Source organism: Oncorhynchus clarkii, chromosome 13 (assembly GCF_045791955.1).
Source record: "Oncorhynchus clarkii lewisi isolate Uvic-CL-2024 chromosome 13, UVic_Ocla_1.0, whole genome shotgun sequence".
Lineage (NCBI taxonomy): Eukaryota > Metazoa > Chordata > Actinopteri > Salmoniformes > Salmonidae > Oncorhynchus > Oncorhynchus clarkii.
Window position 1 is genome coordinate 14549151 of NC_092159.1, and position 20299 is coordinate 14569449.

Consider the following 20299-nt stretch of genomic DNA (forward strand, 5'->3'; position numbering starts at 1 on the left):
TACATGTTTTCTATGTAGATTCTCTTGGAATACTACATGTTTTCTGTGTATATTCTCTTGCATGAATCAAAGCACATCAAGGGTAAAACCAAGTAACAAGCCAAAAATAGATTGACATTTTTATTTCACAAAAACAAAATGCAGTTCAGTTCAGATGAAACTAAACAAGTTATTCAACATGATTACACTGTGGAGTGGATGACTCATTCTGCCACAGGGTTGAACAGAAATGTTCATGACTAAAAATGTTAGTCACTTGTCAACAGTCATTGGTGGCACTTGCCTCCAAATCGTTTTTCTCTGAATTAGAAATTCAGACTCACACATACAATACACATAATCAATGTCCACATCTGACATCACAATATAAATATTTTCTGTCCAAAAATGATGAATAGAGTCATCAAAATAGGCTAGAGCAGGTGCTGTGAGGGGAGAAACAAGTATTTAGGGCGATATTTTCGTAGTGCAAGAATGTTGCGTTGCAATGTGCAAAAAATACTATAAACTTCATTATAATTTCGCAGTGTGCGTTTTCTAATTCGCACAGAGCTTTTGCACCTGGAAAATGTCGCCCTTAAACTACAGTATCTTCAGTTACAAGTGCATGGAGGCCACAGCCTCGATATTCCCCTCCTCACGACCAGTCTCACATTTGCATTCTTCCACCACCATCACGCGCTTCTCCCGCACCTCCATCCCACAGCGCAGAGGCACCGTCACCGTGTGAGCCTTGGATGGAGCGCAGCGGGAACAGGGCGCACGGCGGTGTCCCCCTGCACCCGTCAGCCTGGCAGACTCCCAACCAGAGGGAATGAACAGCGAACTGCATTGACCGAAGCACAGTTTGTTGTGGACTGTTACCGCGTCGCAGCCGTCGGACGTTATCCGCTGTACATGGAAGATCGATTTTTAAAAATTAGACTCGCATAAACATTTCGTATTTTGATGTTTCAAGCATTAGGCCCTACTTATTAAAAAATATCCCTTTTAACTTTCTAATTGAGTATAATAATTTGATTAAACATTAGGCCTACTGTCCTATTGTCTATTGTCCTACACCATCTTTGTCATTGTTAACCAAAATTGAAAGGTCTGCCTCACCTGAGTAAAAGGCACCGCGGCGCAGCTCTGTCTGTTGGCAGAGTCTTTGAGACTGAGGGGCAGCGACATGGTCTTACTGTGGTCGCTCTTATCCATGGCCCTCTGCCACATCTCAAATCCTTGCCTCTTCTTCATACCCACCCCGCCATTGCCCTGACTGTCGTGGTGCAGATGTGACAGTGGATGCAGAGGCACCGCAGCTGCTTTGTCAGGGAGCGCAAGAGGGCCAGGGCGACCCGTGGACAAGAAGGCTGGGAAAGGCATCCTCGGACCGGGCGCACCTCGGGGGAAAATCCCGCCTCGTCTAAAAAGACCCGACAGACCCAGGTTATTGGGGTTGAGTTTGACTACTTTGACCGTACCCCGAATAGGCTCCTGTTCGTCGACTGGACCGTTACCGGATGATTCAAAGTCCCGGCTCGCGCCATTCTTAGGAACGCTCTTGATGGAGTTGTGAGGGAATGGAAGAGACAAAGCCACGGCAGAAAATGTGGACAAAAACACAAAGTTGATGAAGAAAGTCATTTTTCCCCAACAAAAAGAGAAAATCTTTGATATTTTGTTCCAGATTCAGAAAACACTAATTATTCCGCAGCAAATAAATCAATACTCAATTGGTTGTCTATATTTTAGTGGTTCAAGGTTCCAAATGGAAACCTTGCTGTCAGTCTGGCTACGAGACACTGGAGTTGGTGGCAGCCTTTTATAAGAAATAACCAACCCAGCCTTCACCTCTTGGAAGGTGTCATAATTCCCATGATAATGGTCAGTATATCACACCTAGCATTTAGGATTTTATTAGGATCCCCATTAGCAGTTGCTGAAGCAGCAGCTACTCTTCCTGGGATCAACACAAAACATGACATAATACCATAAAAACATCTTTCTTTAAACATCAAGAACCGCCCAGACTGAACTACACCTGCTGGGTCATAAGATCCATTGACATTTACAACTTCAAAGGGTTTACGTTTATTACAGGTGAGTGTTTGAAAGGTGGTGAAGACATTTGAAGTAGTCCTATAGAGTTTTGCTAAGCTCTGAGGATGTGAGTTTGAGAGGTACCCTGTATCAACAGAATAATACCTAGCCAAACAAGGGGCTTTCACTACATGTGGTGGTAAAGTCATAATGGGTTTATGTTCCGTGGGTATAAAGCCCAGCTCCCTTGTTATGGCCCATCATAATGCCATTAGAGTCCTGTGTTCTCTCACCCATGACCTGATCAGTCACTGGCTGTCTGGAGTTCTAGAACCCTGCTAGGAGTTCCCATGGGCTCTGTGTTAATTGACACATGAACTTTCCCATCCCCACACCCCCTCGACCACATTCCCATCCCCACCCCCCCTCGACCACTTTCCCATAGGCAGCTTCTATCTGTTAGACACCTGACCAAGTGAAGTTCAGAATAACTGTTACTGAGTGAAGTAACTGTTAAGGAGAACAAAAATGTATGCACACACTACCGTAAACCCCTTTGGATTAAAGTGTCTACTAAATGGCATATATTATTATAATATAACTCAATGTTACTTAATGATCCCAGACACGTGACTGACCATGATACTGTGATTCTGACACTTCAGATATATTCCACAAGAGGGAGTAGTTGTCAAAGAGTTTTCCTGTTCACTAGCCTGCTAATCATCACACATTCACATACAGAGAGACACACCCACCCTCCCACATCCACCATAAACCCTAAGCAGTCCCTAAGCACCACAATAACCACAGTCTACTGACAAGGAGGCTATATCTGCAAGTCTCATTTATTATGGTGTTGTCTCTGGTCTGGTTGACCTACCATGCCTGGGTCAGGCTCTGTTCTCTGTGTTGCTGCTGGTCTAATAATAGGTGTTGCCTAGTCTGACGAACAACACTACTGACACCATCATGGACGCCAACTGAAACAGACACACACAACAAAAACCACACACACGTATTTGGCCACGGGAAACACATTGAAGCGTCATTAACACACACCACAGGCCACGGAAGGGAGCTATAGCTCTGTCTAACTTTGACTCTTCTGAAATAGGTTTAGCTGGCTTTGCTGAGTTCACTCATGTGGTAATGGGGTTGTTCACATCGAGCACGCGCACACGCACACACACACACTTCATGTAGAAACTATGTTTTAACACAAAAGTCTAACTTTGAGGCTAAGTTAATGTTTCAGTTCATTTGTGTTGGGGTGGTGTTAGTGGTTCTGGAGTCTCTCAGGAGAACAGTGTCATGAATGGAGTAATTTCAATAGTGGATGCAAAGGCAGATCTGCATCCCAAATAGCATAAGACTGCATCCCAAATAGCACGCTATTCCCTACTGTACATGGTGCACTACTTTTGATCAGAGCCCTATGGGCCCTGGGCAAAAATAGTGCACCATATAGGGAATAGGGTTCCATTTGGTATGCACACTTAGTCTTATCTGCCTTGGCATCCACTATTGAAATGACTCCATTCATGACACTGTCTTCCTCAGTGAGAGACTCAATAACAGCTAGCAGTGATTGTGTTATTTTGTCTGATCCATGTTGATTCACAAGGCCAATTTACTGTTTAAGACTTTCATTTACACAATGGTGATCACAATGGAAACCACCTGTGGCTGTTTGTGGCCAATGTCTCTACCCTCTAGTCATTTTGTCCCCATATACATTTGGGTAACTCTCCCCATATACATTTGGGTAACTCTCCCCATATACATTTGGGTAACTCTCCCCATATACATTTGGGTAACTCTCCCCATATACATTTGGGTAACTCTCACCATATACGCTACCATTCAAAAGTTTGGGGTCACTTAGAAATGTCCTTGTTTTTGAAAGAAAAGCAAATTTTTTGTCTATTAAAATAACATAAAATTGATCAGAAATACAGTGTAGACAATGTTAATGTTGTAAATGACTATTGTAGCTGGAAACGTCTGATTTTTAATGGAATATCTACATAGTCGTACAGAGGCCCATTATCAGCAACCATCACTCCTGTGTTCCAATGTCACATTGTGTTAGCTAATCCAAGTTTATAATTTTAAAAGGCTAATTGATAATTAGAAAACCCTTTTGCAATTATGTTAGCACAGCTGAAAACTGTTGTTCTGATTAAAGAAGTAATAAAACTGATCTTCTTTAGACTAGTTGAGTATCTGGAGCATCAGCATTTGTGGGTGAGATTACAGGCTCAAAATGGCCAGAAACAAATAACTTTCTTCTGAAACTCATCAGTCTATTCTTGTTCTGAGAAATGAAGGCTGCTGGCCTTCTAGGCAGAATTGCAAAGAAAAAGCCATATCTCAGACTGGCCAATACAAATAAAAGATGGTCAAAAGAACACAGACACTGGACAGAGGAACTCTGCCTAGAAGGCCAGCATCCCGGAGTCGCCTCTTCCCTGTTGACGTTGAGACGGGTGTTTTGCAGGTACTATTTAATGAAGCTGCCAGTTGAGGACTTGTGAGGTGTCTGTTTCTCAAACTAGACACTCTAATGCACTTGTACCTCTTGCTCAGTTGTGCACCGGGGCCTCCCACTCCTCTTTCTATTCTGGTTAGAGCCAGTTTGCGCTGTTCTGTGAAGGGAGTAGTACACAGTGTTGTACGAGATCTTCAGTTTCTTGGCAATTTCTTGCATGGAATAGCCTTCATTTCTCAGAGCAAGAATACACTGACGAGTTTCAGAAGAAAGTTCTTTGTTTCTGGCCATTTTGAGCCTGTAATCGAACCCCCAAATGCTGATGCTCCAGATACTCAACTAGTCTAAAGAAGGCCAGTTTTATTGCTTCTTTAATCAGAACAACAATTTTCAGCTGTGCAAAACATAATTGCCAAAAGGGTTTTCTAATGATCAATTAGCCTTTTAAAATTATAAACTTAGATTAGCTAACACAACGTGCCATTGGAACACAAGAGTGATGGTTGCTGATAATGGGCCTCTGTACGCCTATGGAGATATTCCATTAAAATCTGTTGTTTCCAGCTACAATAGTCATTTACAAATTAACAATGTCTACACTGTATTTCTGATCAATTTTATGTTATTTTAATGGACAAAAACAAAGTCATTTCTAAGTGACCCCAAACTTTTGAACGGTAGTGTAAATTTGGGCAAATCTCACCATATACATTTGGGCTAATCTGAAAGGACCCTTACCTCCATGACACAGATCCCAGAAGCAGTGGAGCCAAAGATGACACTCTGGTCCCGGATCACATTAATCAGTTTGGTAATGCAGCTCTGGTGACCGACAGATAGATAAAGAGGACGTCACCATCTGTTCCTTCACAAGACATGGCCACTACCCAAGTTAGGATTTGGCCCTTAGAAATAGGCAACGGAGTAATGACTTTTGACACTGCTACATCCACCATAGTTTCTGGAACCATGCTGAAAAAGACAAATGTAAGAAAATATCCAAAACAGAACAGTTTGCTGTGGGTCAACACGATAGAGTGAAAGGGGTCAAAGTCGTTCCAGCTATGGTGGATGTGTAACCAGGCCAGCTCGGTACAGCTTGGTTTGGCTCGGCTTATTCATGTGGAAAAGTCTACCCTACCTTTGGGTGTATCAGGCCCTGGGTGGTGTCGAGGCCGTCGCAGGCGGTGCTCGTCAGGTCAACACAGCACGTCTTGGGGTACAACAGGCCAGTGTTAGCACTGAACACAGAGTTCTTGAAGTCTTCCGTGGAGTTGTCAAAGCCACAGCACTTGTACTGCACACAGTAGAGAAAGGCAGAGCGTTGAGACAGTGAAACAGGTGGGCTTCTATTGGTTCCCATTGACAATTGATGGGCTTACATGTTTCTTCCGGAGCTTTTGCACATATACAGTGAAGAACGGTAGCTCTAGTCTGAAAACCAGACCTGTTTTCATTGCACTCCTTGTAGTTCGTGTCATATGCCAAAGTTTGGCATGACAAGGAGAGGCAAGGAGTGGAATGATAGACTGGTACCCAGGGTATGGTAGATCCTACTGGTATTAAGCAGCAATCAGCAGTAAAAACAATGATGACAAAGCGTCCCCCCCACCCGTTTTGGTAAAAAGCTGAGGGATGAGGCTGGAGAAATATAACCACTCTCAAATTCATAAACAGAGATATGGATTCAAGGACTGATCATCCATGATATCAACATCATAGTTGTAACAATGTTTTTAGGCTATATAGTGTTTGTTTACATTTACTTTGTTCACAAACATTGGAGTAAAACAAGCTTACAGTATATTTTGGGTCCTGAACTAAGCTCATGAGGCATTTATAAGTTATAAACTTCAAGAATCAATGGTTATATATAAATAATTTATAAGTCCAAAAAATGAATGTAGCAACTGCTGGTTGCCCCTTTAAAGTCAGAGTTCACATAGCCCACTCACATGGACCATGATGGTGTTCCAGGCTGTTGATATGGGGTCTGAAGCCGTTGGTCCCATATAGGACATCCGTAAAGAGTCCTTACTGGCTCCACGAATCATAACCTCCACCTGAAACACAGGAAGTCGCCCAATCATTTACCCCAGTGCTTGACTGTTAATCCCACCAAGAAAACTTTACAGCATTTTTGTAGCAGTTCAGACAGTAAGGCTGTGTGTGAATCATCTGTGCTTTGTACAGTTTCTTTGTTGCAGTTTAGATAGTGAAAGTGAATAGATAATCTGTGCATTGTACAGTATCTTTGTTGCAGTTTAGACAGTGAGGATAGGGTCAATGTGGATTGTCTGTGCTTCGTACAGTTTTTATTTTGCAGTTTAGACAGTGAGGGTGTGAGTGGATCGTATGTGCTTTGTATGGCATCTTCTTTACAGTTTAAACAGTGAGGGTGAGTGGATAATCTGCTTACCAGATCTTTGTACACCAAGATGAAAATAACCCCAGTAACCTCAGCTGTAAACATCATGGACACGATGAAGAAATACTGTCAGATCAAGGAGAGGGTTAGAATCAACCACAACATAGTTCCAAAGGTGAGCAGGGTAAGAACTGTACACTCTCTATACCTGTGCATTCCCACGTCCTGGTCTCCTGTGACCCAACATATAGTTCCATCTAGTGTACAAATTAAAGTGACGCTACAGATGTTTTGTATAATTTCACCCAGTAGTTTTGAAAGTAGCGCTCACGAGCCAAAACAGGCGCCTGAAAAGTGTGCACAATTTTGTACAACGTCATCCATTTCGAATGATATGCTACGTCCTGAAAAAAAAAATATTTTTAAAAAATCATGCAATTCTTATGCTATGTTAGCATTTCCAATTCGTACGATATGTTACGAATTTGTAAATGCTTAAGATCCCGTTCAATCTCTTTAAGTGGAATACACAAAGACTATAGAGCAACCATCAAATTTCTCTGTGGAACTTGCCTAGCACATCTGATTCAACTAATAATCAAGCCCTTGATTGACTACTTAAATCCGTTCAGAAGGACACAACATCTTGGAACGTTCAGATAGAAATATGTTATGTAGAACAAACATGCCTCTCCAACATGTGGAAAAAGGAATCATGTCGGCTATACTCATGGCTTCACTATCTGCAATGTTCGACAACATTTGGCAACTGAACGTGGCCCAGGTGTGCTAGTTCAGGGCTACAACAAAATTGTGAAACATCTGGGGGTCCCCGAGGAGAGGTTTGAGAAACAAGGGTATAGACTACACAACACAACAACCAAATAAGTAGGCCAAAATGGCTCCTTCTAACAGACTCTCAACCATTACCAAGACTTTATGAAGACTACACTCCACAAAAGTGACCCACCTTTCTTCTAGACTGAGCCCCAAATGGTAGTCCCCCCCATGTTATACTGTCGATGAGGTTTATATCTTGTAAAACGACAGGGGGAATTTGCTCATTTGAATTTCATGTTTGTTTTATTATTTAAAAGTGAAACATGAATTGCCTCCTTCAAGTCACGAGTTTGTCCAGAAGTTAGAGTTTATTGACCCCCTTGTCACCCTCTGGAAGTCACCCTCGGAGTTTTGACAACAACACGCGTCAACAGAGGGCCCTCAGAGCGAATTGGTAGGGGCGAGGGGGTGGTTTGGGATTCACGGTCTCTTACCAGCAAGATGAGGCAGCGATTCTCGCTCCAGGCCCCATAGCAGCCAATGAACCCCAGCAGAGACAGGATGGCCCCCAGGCACATACACACATAGCTGATGGTCACCAGCTGTGCCGAGAAAGAGCCCATCACCTGGACAAAGGTGGCCGCCCCGTACCTAATCCACACGCCTAGGCCAAACAGCACAAGGCCACTCACCTGGATGGGGGAAGAGATGGACCATAGAGTTAGAATGACTAGATTGTAGAACCTTCTGATTTAAGACAGTGTCCCAGACAGTGGGGGAACTGGTCAGGCGACCATATTGGTGTAGAGAATGAGATGCGCATCCATGAGATTGAGGGTAGCCTGGTTGTTAGAGCGTTGGACTAGTAACCGAAAGGTTGCAAGTTCAAATCCCTGAGCTGACAAGGTACAAATCTGCCGTTCTGCCCCTGAACAGGCAGTTAGCCTAGGAACAGTGGGTTGTCATTGAAAATAATAATTTGTTCTTAACAAAGGTAAAAATAAAAAAAATGTAAAGGGTATTAATAGAGTGTATTGACATTGGACATACTGATTGGGTGAATGAACATGAGATTGATCATATTGATGCATCATTATCGTGTTTTCCCCAACAATTACTGTAGACGCAGGCTAAGAGTTGATCAAACTAGATTCTGACATGAATGCAGGGCCTCAACTAAACTATATTGAATTTAAAACGTTGGACTATCCTGAGCATACCATCTGTAACACATAGGGCCAGTTTCCTACAACCGATTAAGCATAGTCTTGGACTAAAAAGCTATTTGAATTGAATTTATTTTGGGTAACAGACATATACAACAAAATGTACAATATGGACCCAGAGGATATCACTTGAAAGTGTTAATTAAAACGCTTATTTACAAAGTGGTACCCAATGGTAAAAACAATAACACATAATGATTAAAATGCAAGTTCAAATTACAAACAACCATAAATACATTCATTTATATTGACATCCTAAAAAGCAGCACCATGGAGATTCAAAGGAGATTCTCTGATTCCCTGTGGTCTGATAATTCTATCGAACTTTCACTCCAACCTACATGTTGTAGTGAATGTAATCGTTCTGCAGTGTGGGTTTGATTGAGGTCCAGCCTAATAGCCTCTTTTGGTATAATCTACAGATAACCCCCCCAAAAAGCACACAAAAAAACGATGCACTTACAAATATGATGCCACTGAGTAACATCATCAGGTACCTCAACAGGCCATACAGGTGATGTAGTCTGGACATGGCTGACAGCGCTGTAATGTCATGAACCGGTTGGTTCAATCTACGGAAACCATACATACAGGTTAACATTTTTCACATAGACCAATAATCTGGAAATGTTCAATACTCAACGTTGTTGTTGAATTGTTATCCATCATTGACATGACAAACACTCATTACATGCAAAAGTAATGTTATCCAAAGTTATCTAGAAGTTAACTAGCTACTATAGGCTTGGATATTTCATATTCCTTTTGAAAAATTTGCATTTTTAGCTAGTTAAATAACGTTAGCTAGCTAGCTACTGTGTATATAATTGGCCAAAGGCAAAAGCTAAAAGTTATGAAATTCCTTATTAGCTGTTCAATAATTGGCAAATTAATGAGTTGCGCCTGCATTCTTAATGACCTTTTTGTAGGCTACAAGTTGTATTTAGCTAGCCCAGCTGACAAAGCTAACTTGCTATTGGTATCTTCTTTTGACAGGGGCACGAGCACGAACCTTCATGGCAATGCGCACCCGTTTCCCAGGGCAACGCAGTTCTGGGTCATAAGGTCATAATCAGAGGTGTCACAATTAACATTTTGTAACAATAGATGTTGCTCGAGGATACAATGTTAACTTTATTTCTATTGTGCTTTTCAATTGCAACCTGGTCTCAGAGCATTTCATATTATTCTGTATGTAAATCTATGACACGCTACAGCCCATCGGAAAGTATTCAGACCCCTTGACTTTTTCCACATTTTGTTACCTTATTCTAAAATATATATTTTTTATCCCCTCAGCAATCTACACACAATATCCAATAATGACAAAGCGAAAACAGGTTTTTAGAAATGTTAGCAAGTGTATTTAAAATAAAAAACAAATACCTTATTTACTTAAGTATTCAGCATCTTTTATATGAGACTCGAAATTGATCCTGTTTCCATTGATCATCCTTGAGATGCTTCTACAATTTGATTGGAATCCACCTGTGGTAAATTCAATTGATTGTACGTGATTTGGAAAGGCACACACCTGTGTATGTATATAAGGTCCCACAGTTGACAGTGCATGTCGAAGGAACTGTCCGTAGAGCTCAGAGACAGGGTTGTGCCAAGGCACAGATCTGGGGAAGGATATCAAAAAATATATGCAGCCTTGAAGGTCCACAAGAACACAGTGGCCTCCATCATTCTTAAATGGAAGAAGTTTGGAACCACAGAGACTCTTCCTAGAGTTGGCCACCTGGCCAAACTGAGCAATCGAGGAAGAAGGGCCTTGGTCAGGGAGGTGACCAAGAACCTGATGGTCACTCTGTCAGAGCTCCAAAGTTCCTATGTGGAAATGGGAGAACCTTCCAGAAGGACAACCATCTCTGCAGCACTCCACCAATCAGGCCTTTATGGCAGAGTGGCCAGACGGAAGCCACTCCTCATGAAAAGGCACATGACAGCCCACTTGGAGTTTGCCCAAAGGCACCTAAAGGACTCTCAGACCATGAGAAACAAGATTCTCTGTTCTGATGAAGCCAAGATTGAACTCTTTGGCCTTAATGCCAAGGTTCACGTCTGGAGGAAACCTGGCACCATCCCAACAGTGAAGCATGGTGGTGACAGCATCATGCTGTGGGGATCTTTTTCAGTGGCTGGTACTGGGAGACTAGTCAGGAATGAGGGAAAGATGAACGGCGCAAAGTACAGAGAGATCCTTGATGAAAACCTGCTCCAGAGCGCTTGGGACCTCAGACTGGGGCAATGGTTCACCTTCCAACAGGACAACGACCCTAAACACACAACCAAGACAACATAGGAGTGGCTTCGGGACAAGTCCCTGAATGTCCTAGAGTGGCCCAGCCAGAGCCCGGACTTGAACCCGATCGAAAGTCTCTGGAGAGACCTGAAAATAGCTGTATAACTTGACAGAGCTTGAGAGGATCTGCAGAGAAGAATGGGAGAAACTCCCCAAATACCGGCGTGCCAAGCTTGTAGCGTCATACCCAAGAAAACTTGATGCTGTAATTGCTGCCAAAGGTGCTTCAACAAAGTACTGAGTAAAGGGTCTGAATACTTATGTAAATGATATATCAGTTTTTATAAATATTTTTGCTTTGTCATTATGTGTGTAGATCTAAATTTAATACATTTTAGAATAAGCCAGTAACGTAACAAAATGTGGAAAAAGTCAAGGGGTCTGAATACTTCCGAAAGGCACTGTATATAGTATGATATGTTATGTTTTGTAGGGTATGTATTAATTTAAGGATGTTCACCACCCATTTCGTATGATATGTTACAAATTACATTAAACATACAATGTTACAAAATATAGCTAGGTGGCTAACGTTAGCTAGCTGGCTAATGTTAGCTAGGCTAGGGGTTAGGGTTAAGGTCAGGGAAATGGTTAGCTAGAATGGTTATGGTTAGCTAAAAGGGTTAGCTAGCATGTTAAGTAGTTGCAAAGTAGCAAAAAAGTAGTAAGTAGTTTCTAAAGTTGTCCGTGATGAGGTTCAAACTCTCAACCTTTGGGTTGCTAGAAGTTCACCTTATACGCCCACCCAGTCAACCACCCTGCTTTCATTTAATTAACCATCTGTTATGTAACCATACCAAAAGTAACATATCATACTAATTTGCATTTCACAGATTTACATTTACTATGTTACATCTAGTCTGAGACCAGGCTGTCAATACAAGTAAAAGTGCTTCATATCATAAAATATAAATACTAACAAAGACAGGAGGAAGGAGAATAAAAAAAATAGCTAATTAAAATCATACATTAAAAGCATCTTCATAAAAGTCTTGTCTTCAGCAGGGATTTAAAATGAGGCACCGAATCTGCAAGTCTGATCTAAAAAGTAGCCTAGTAGATGCCAACTTTAGGTGAATATGATTGAGAAACTATTGCAAATAAGAACACGTTTAATTTCCTCGTAAAGAATAGAACAATAAATAAACAAGTCAGATTGAATGTGGTAATTTCTAAACTTCAATATTTATATGTACAAAATGAGACACTGTATATCCATTCAAGACTGTTGAATAAAAAATAAAATAAAAAGTCTTGCCAGTTAGAGCAAGTGTAAAGCAATTACCTTCTCAAAACATCATACCTTCATGCAAAGTCTTCAGCTTCAGCAATAAACAAATAAGGATAGAGATAAAGGAATCTAATTTACACATAAATAAGTACTGAATGTATACAGTAGGCCCTATACAGTATATGTGCCCAGATATTGTTGATATACCATGGAGGTGATCGAGTCACAACAGGGTTTTGAACAACGCTCCTTCCTCTCTTGTTTTTCTTTTATAATTGAAATATTTTAATAATCTTTGGTGTTTGAAATTAAACATGTCGACTGAAGGTGTCAAGGTGAGGCAATGATGATGGTTAAACAGGCGTGGTCCTGGATGTTGGGGTCCTCAGTGCTACTTGTTACCAATCTGTTGGTAGAGAACCATTGACACCACCATGGCAGCAATCTGAAACGATGACACGTCACAAGTGTTAACGGAATATAATGGTTACGTTCCAAATGGCATCCTAATCCCTTTATAGTGCATTACTTTTGACTAGGGCCCAAATTGCACCCTAATACCTTTATAATGCACTACTCCTGAAGAGGGCCCATAGGGCTCTGGTCAAACGTTGTGCACAATGTAGGGAATAGGATGCTATTTGGGATGCTGATAGTATTGTAACAGGTGTACTGTACCTCAAGCGCAGCGATGCCCAGTCCAACAGCTCCAATGATGACAGCGTTGTCCTCTATCAGGTTCAGCAACATGGTAAAGCAGCCAATGACATTCTGGGGAGGAAACAGCACTCCAGTATTAGAATTAGATAGCTGTATGGGGATTCAATGATTATAAACACACAAACACAGGCTATTAAATGTAAAACCTAGCCAGGGGCAGGAGTATTTCATGACTATGTGACCCAACCAAAGTGTAAGGAAACCCTCCTGGTCTAAACACAGCACATCGGAAGACCCTTTATTGTACTGTTAGATATCTGTACCGAGCGTTCAGCAGCAGCAGCTGCACAGGTTTCAGTTTTACTGCAACATGTTGGTGGGTACGTAGGGTTAGTTGGGTTCTCTTGGAAAGGGGATCCATCGAAGTCTGTGTAATTGCGGTATCCACAGCACTTGAACTAAGAGGGAAGCACAGAGACACAAATCATTATGACATGGTAGCATCTACAGAACACAGTAAGCCAAGCACCACTGCCTTCTCTGAAACCTGTAAATAATCTGCATAAGAACATATGCATTTATTGAGTACACCGAAGGGCGCTAATAACATCCACTGGCAGAGTGGCAGTAAATGCACTACTTAATATAGTAGTGTGAATGAATGAAGTATACCTGTTCCATGGTACCATTCCATAGTGAAGTCAGGCTCTCATCCTTCCCATAGTCTTTTTGAATGCTGTCAACAACCTTCTCACTAAGGTCCTCAAGAACTTCCTTAGCCTAAAACATACAAAACAGAACACAAACCCATTTCCACAAATTCAGAAAATCTTTATTGTCCCAACATTAGGCTATTTGATTTACTACTGTATAAAAACTGTTTTCATCTGCCAATATGAACAAAACCATCTAGAAGAAAAAGAAACGCACACCTATTAAGATGAGGTGCTGGCTAGCGGAGTAGAAAACTTGAAAATAAAAGAGAGCCGCACACTCTAGGAGCTCAGATGCAAAAATTGAATTACCAACGTTTCGACAGCCAAGCTGTCTTCATCAGGGTATAATCACAAACACTGCGGGATGACTCGTTTATATTGTATCAAAAGACACAGGTGTCTGTAATCATGGCTAAGAGTGGCCTAATATCATTGGTTAATAATCAAATATTAAAATGTCATACAAAGAACAGCATACAAACAACAAATGGATAGCATACGATCATAGATTCATTTGACTACACAAGCTTACAAACAATTACAATGGCAAAGTCACAATAATCACAAGAATGGCTTCAGATCAAAGTCTACGTTGAGACCGAAGGGCACAAGGGTCTTTAAATTAAAGATCCAGGCAGCCTCTCGTTTTAACAATACATTATCAAGGTCACCCCCTCTCCTATGGAGGGTGACATGTTCGATGCCAATATAACGCAGAGACGAAATCGAGTGGCCTGCCTCCAAGAAGTGGGCCGCAACTGGATAAGTCAAGTTTTTACACCTAATGGTGCTACGATGCTCTGAGATACGTACTTTTAATTCGCGCTTTGTTTTACCTACATCATTTTTACCACAAGGACAAGTTATAAGATAAATAACTGCCTTAGTGGAGCACGTAATAACACCTTCTGAGATGGTCTCTGAGATGAACAATATGAACAAACCACCACCAGCACAGCCAAATAAAGTTTCAAACGTTCCCCCTATTTACTAATTAGTGCACTGCTTTTGACCAGGGCCCATACAGTGTTAATAACTACCTACCAGTGGTTGGAAGACGAGGACCACCACGCACCCAGCCACCTCTGCAATGAATATGATCAGGATGATGATGAAGAACTGGAAAGGAACAGACAAGCATACAGGGGTTAAGGGTTTGATGGGAAAAAAACAAAGGGTCAAAACTATCACATTAGATCAAAGGTCAAAATTCTATAAATATATAATTGTGTATATCAACAAAGAAAGTAATTTTGCACAAAACATTTTTTTTTTAAGTAACAAATAATGAATTAATCTTTCCATACCAGTACGAATATTCAAAAATAAACAGAGTAAAAGTCAAGTTGGTATTTGTATTAAATCGATTTCTGAATATTTATGTTCAATGGTCAAAGATGACACACCAGCATCAGCATACACCTGGACTCCTTCATGGCTCCACAGCACCCTAGGAAGCCCATGATCAGCAGGACCCCTCCGACCCCCATGAGCAGGTAGGCCACGTTAGCCAGCTGGCCCAGTTCTGCTGGGGCATCCTTAATGTTGTCTAGTACTCCCAGTAGAGAGCCACTGTCCACCTTCACCCACACCCCCACTGCCAGGATGGCCACACCTGCCAACTGATACACACAACAGGGAGGTGGGAGAGAGAAAGAGGAGAAATAAGGGGAGGGGATAGTTTTAGTGTTTGGGAAAATGTTGATGAAGAGTACAGGGAGTATACTTGGAATGTTCTTTGAAAACTCTAAACCATATCTGTTGAAAATTAAAGATTACTGACAGAGCCATAAGAAAATATTGCTTTATTTATCTGATCATATTGTAATATATTTGTTAGGTTTTCAGTAGGTTCAATTAGGTTCACTAGACTATATGCGTCATTTAAACATTTTTCAATGAACATTCGAACAGTCCGGCCCTCGTCTTGTAGCTGATTTTTTTATTTGGCCCTCCGTCCATTTGACTTTGACATTAGAATGCGTTGTGGAGAATAAGTGGGGCAAATGTTGTCATCATACAAAATATGGTCATCTCTGCAACCATTAACTTCACAATTTTTGAAAGAAATCCCGAACCCACAGTAATTAGCTAGTATGACAAGGCAGGTAATTCATCTTCTTACTGTGACTAAAAATGACTTACAATATTAGTTCTGGGTAATATTATAACCAGAGAGTATATAAACTCAGCAAAAAAAGAAATGTCCCTTTTTCAGGACCTTGTCTTTCAAAGATAATTCGTAAAAATCCAAATAACTTCACAGATCTTCTTTGTAAAGGGTTTAAATAAACACTGTTTCCCATGCTTGCCTTTCTAGGGAGTTTTTCCTAGCCACCGTGCTTCTACATCTGCATTGCTTGCTGTTTGGGGTTTTAGGCTGGGTTTCTGTACAGCACTTTGAGATATCAGCTGATGTACGAAGGGCTATATAAATAAATTTGATTTGATTTGTTCAATGAACCATAAACCATTGATGAACATGCACTTGTGGAATGGTTGTTAAGACACTAACAGCTTACAGACGGTAGGCAATTAAGGTCACAGTTATGGAAACTTAGGACACTAAAGATGCCTTTCTACTGACCCTGAAAAACACCAAAAGAAAGATGTCCAGGGTCCCTGCTCATCTGGGTGAACGTGCCTTAGGCATGCTGCAAGGAGGCATGAGGACTGCAGATGTGGCCAGGGCAATAAATGGCAATGTCCGTACTGTGAGATGCCTAAGACAGCGCTACAGGGAGACAGGACGGACAGCTGATCATCCTCCCAGTGGCAGACCACGTGTAACAACACCTGCACAGGATCGGTACATCCGAACATCACACCTGCGGGACAGGTACAGGATGACAACAACAACTGCCTGAGTTACACCAGGAACGCACAATCCATCAGTGCTCAGACTGTCTGCAATAGGCTGAGAGAGGCTGGACTGAGGGCTTGTAGGCCTGTTGTAAGGCAGGTCCTCACCAGACATCACCGACAACAGTGTCGCCTATGGGCACAAACCCACTGTCGCTGGACTAGACAGGACTGGCAAAAAGTGCTCTTCACTGATGAGTCACGGTTTTGTCTCACCAGGGATGATGGTCGGATTCACGTTTATCATAGAAGGAATGAGCGTTACACCGAGGCCTGTACTCTGGAGCGGGATCGATTTGGAGGTGGAGGGTCCGTCATGGTCTGGGGTGGTGTGTCACAGCATCATCGGACTAAGCTTGTTGTCACTCAGGCAATGTCAATGTGGTGCATTACAGGGAAGACATCCTCCTCCCTCATGTGGTACCCTTCCTGCAGGCTCATCCTGACATTACCCTCCAGCATGACAATGCCACCAGCCATACTGCTCGTTCTGTGCGTGATTTCCTGCAAAGACAGGAATGTCAGTGTTCTGCCATGGCCAGCGAAGAGCCCAGATCTCAATCCCATTGAGCACGTCTGGGACCTGTTGGATCGGAGGGTGAGGGCTAGAGCCATTCCCCACAGAAATGTCCGGGAACTTGCAGGTGCCTTGGTGGAAGAGTGGGGTAACATCTCACAGCAAGAACTGGCAAATCTGGTGCAGTCCATGTGGAGGAGATGCACTGCAGTACTTAATGCAGCTGGTGGCCACACCAGATACTCACTGTTACTTTTGATTTTGACCCCCCCCCCCCCCCCCTTTGTTCAGGGACACATTATTCCATTTCTGTTAGTCACATGTCTGTGGAACTTGTTCAGTTTATGTCTCAGTTGTTGAATCTTGTTATGTTCACTCAAATATTTACACATGTTAAGTTTGCTTAAAATAAATGCAGTTGACAGTGAGAGGACATTTCTTTTTTTGCTGAGTTTAGGTAAAGTTTTCCTCAATACACAAATCTATCCTCACAAAGATATGACTGTCATTTATGGTCCCTGTGGAACTTGGATGTGACACATTCCTGTTCTGAAGTGCACTTTCTTATCCTGTTCGCTCTCTGAATGACCTTGAAAATATCTAAGGGGTCATTGACCCTAACAGGTCAGGAGGCTTGGGTTCAAAATGGCGGTTATGTGGACATCTACAAATCCAGAGTGCTAAAGAGGACAGGGGAAGTGACAACTTAATTCAAAGCCATCAAACTCCTTTCAGTACTATAAAACCTTAGTGAATTTAATAGCATATTATGCTAAAAACAGAAGCTTTCTATAGACTGTTTTGGTGTGAGTATTCTGATGGAATATAGGAGATGGGGGATAATTGAATGTTAGCTGAATAGAAGTTGAATCTTACAAAGATGACTCCATTGAAGATGAACATCATAATCTTGAGAAACCCGGAGCAACACATCTTTGTCGTCTGTTGTTTCCTTCTCCTGAAAAACAAAACAAAACTTCAACAGTGAGTTTAGGAGATGGACTTGGGCATGCAGAATATTCAGTCAGTTACGGTTTCAGGCCGGTGTGTGTGTGTGTGTACATAAAGCTGTAGAGTTGTAACTAGACAGCCAACCTGTCTGGTTACAAGACCACAGGATGTTATACCAGGCTTGTCTGAGTCATTTTTACAATTGCATAGCATCCATTTTAGTTACACATTAACCAGGGAGAAGGAGACGGTTATGGGGCGAAATAAATGCTCTCTAAATTTAGCATTTTATTTGTTTTCACTGAGAAATAAACTGGGTTTGGAGTTGAAATGAACAATCAGAAAAGACAACCACCGAACCAACATTTCCATTTTGTAAAGCTGTGTTGTTTGCCAGCCAAATTCTATGACCTACCAATCACAATGTCGCTTGCTTCCTCATTTCAATTGTCAGTCCAACACCCCTAAAAAACCCTTAGACTGGTAATATGGATTTCACACCTTGCAAGACCTTGCAAGTACCAGTCCATCTCTTTTACTTGAAGTCGGAGCTACTTGGCAGATAACTGTTAATTAATGGGTTCTGGTCATTTGGGACACGCTCAGAGTGGATGTTTTATTACTAGAGGTATTTTACAGGCGTTGGTATTATTGGAACAGTCAAGGAGTCTTATCAGAATCTTCCTGGCAGTCACTGACGTTCAGTAGCATAGAAAACACCTCCATGAGATACAGAGACTTAGCTATCAACCCCCATAATATCTTTATGGTCTGTTTCTTCAGTAGCTTGTTGGCTTTCGTGGGAATTGGAAAAGTGTCACTGGACGAGTCCAAGCCTAGTTGTTTTGGCCAGAGTTGTCTATTGTAGCCTATTATACTTTATTATCATAGCAAAGACTCCACAACACACGCAGACGTATCGTTTTGAATTGTTATGTCAAATCCTGTATTAGTTTATACCCTCTTCTCTAGTAGCTCGCTGGCTTCCCGTGAACTGGAGAAGTGTCACTGGATGAGACCAAGCCTAGTTTTAATTGCCACAATGACCAGGTTGTTCCTTATTGCTGTTTATGCGTCAGTCTTTAGTGTACTTTGACAACTTTAACCAGCTACCCACAGGGCCATAAACGTCCCTGTGACCAGGAAATAACAAGATTGAGAGGCAGAATGTTACCGGACGACATGTTCTTAAAACAAAGGTAAGGGTGAGTTTCCCGGACGAGGATTTACGTCTAGTCCTGGACTAAAAAGCATGTGTCCGTGAAACTGGCCCTAAATGTGACTTATCAACAACACCATCCCAGGAGTCTCAGTTTCCCTCTCGTTACATGACTAATGTATGAGAATGCAGCAGCAGCATCAAAATATTACCACGTCATTAATAAGATGCCATTTGATCTCATGACTGTTAGAGCTTTAATGTGAACTAGTCTTTCATCCACTGGGCAAAGTTCTCCCCTTAGATACAGGGAGGTTCAAACAACAGTAACCTGGTTCATGTTAATAAGTCATTTATTAATCCCAAAAATAATCTCCCTTCTTACAGACAAAAAAATACATATTTTTTTATACAATGTATCAGTTAAATAGAACAATTTCCCTGGATGTATATGATCTGACTTTCTGTTGCAAATTAGATGCAAATGTGACCTGTGTAACAAAATGTATTACATTGAGTATTAGTTTATTTACTGAAGAAAGTACTGGTTTTCATGGGTTTTTTATGTAGCATATCAGACAAGTATGATTATATCATTCAAATTTGTGTATAGTGGATTATTTTAAATGGAGTAGAAGTGAATTGAGTCTCTTACCTGTGCTGAGGTGACGACTGTTGAGGTTTGAGAGGAGTGTTCGTCTCCAACAAGTCTCTATCTGGCCCTTTATCCTCACCCACCCCCACAGGTCTCACAAACACACACGAGGGGAGGGAGTAAGTGACCAACGCACCACTGATTGGTTTCTAGTGTAGGACAACTTCCTGGAGGCTAAAGTCCTACTAGAGGGAACTTTATGACGGAGGTGAAAACACACACACACACTCTATAGGGTGAAAACACACACACACTCTAGAGGGTGAAAACACACACATACCCTCTAGAGGGTGAAAACACACACACACACACTCGAGGGTGAAAACACACACACACTAGAGGGTGAA

General features: G+C 41.7%; 3 protein-coding genes across 3 annotated transcripts; all 3 read right to left on the reverse strand.

Moving 5' to 3' along the window:
- Window positions 1–202: 202 nt before the first annotated feature.
- LOC139423499 (DAN domain family, member 5) lies at window positions 203–1629 on the reverse strand. Its single transcript, XM_071175109.1, has 2 exons — window positions 1105–1629; window positions 203–891 (listed from the first exon to the last, which is right to left on the reverse strand). Exons 1-2 carry the CDS (start codon window positions 1627–1629, stop codon window positions 598–600), a joined length of 819 nt encoding a protein of 272 aa, XP_071031210.1. The 3' UTR covers window positions 203–597.
- Window positions 1630–2948: 1319 nt separating this feature from the next.
- Window positions 2949–9494, reverse strand: LOC139424452 (tetraspanin-16-like). The gene is made up of 7 exons (XM_071176300.1): window positions 9357–9494; window positions 8162–8359; window positions 6939–7013; window positions 6475–6582; window positions 5661–5816; window positions 5258–5341; window positions 2949–3008 (listed from the first exon to the last, which is right to left on the reverse strand). The coding sequence occupies exons 1-7, from the start codon at window positions 9492–9494 to the stop codon at window positions 2949–2951; spliced, it is 819 nt and encodes a 272-aa protein (XP_071032401.1).
- LOC139424453 (tetraspanin-1-like) lies at window positions 8949–20010 on the reverse strand. Its single transcript, XM_071176301.1, has 8 exons — window positions 19953–20010; window positions 18064–18145; window positions 15215–15430; window positions 14853–14927; window positions 13765–13872; window positions 13416–13550; window positions 13111–13203; window positions 8949–12877 (listed from the first exon to the last, which is right to left on the reverse strand). Exons 2-8 carry the CDS (start codon window positions 18118–18120, stop codon window positions 12824–12826), a joined length of 738 nt encoding a protein of 245 aa, XP_071032402.1. The 5' UTR covers window positions 18121–18145; window positions 19953–20010; the 3' UTR covers window positions 8949–12823.
- Window positions 20011–20299: the final 289 nt, after the last annotated feature.

Coding starts and splice junctions, on each gene's coding strand:
- LOC139423499 (XM_071175109.1), bottom strand. CDS start 1,629: ATGACTTTCTTCATCAACTTTGTGTTTTTGTCCACATTTTCTGCCGTG. Junction 892..1,104: donor CCGCGGTGCCTTTTACTCAG/GTGAGGCAGACC, acceptor TTCCATGTACAG/CGGATAACGTCCGACGGCTG.
- LOC139424452 (XM_071176300.1), bottom strand. CDS start 9,494: ATGTTAACCTGTATGTATGGTTTCCGTAGATTGAACCAACCGGTTCAT. Junction 8,360..9,356: donor TACTCAGTGGCATCATATTT/GTAAGTGCATCG, acceptor TCCCCCATCCAG/GTGAGTGGCCTTGTGCTGTT. Junction 7,014..8,161: donor ATCGCTGCCTCATCTTGCTG/GTAAGAGACCGT, acceptor TTGATCTGACAG/TATTTCTTCATCGTGTCCAT.
- LOC139424453 (XM_071176301.1), bottom strand. CDS start 18,120: ATGTGTTGCTCCGGGTTTCTCAAGATTATGATGTTCATCTTCAATGGA. Junction 13,551..13,764: donor GGAATGGTACCATGGAACAG/GTATACTTCATT, acceptor CTTCCCTCTTAG/TTCAAGTGCTGTGGATACCG. Junction 12,878..13,110: donor TGGGCATCGCTGCGCTTGAG/GTACAGTACACC, acceptor TCATCGTTTCAG/ATTGCTGCCATGGTGGTGTC.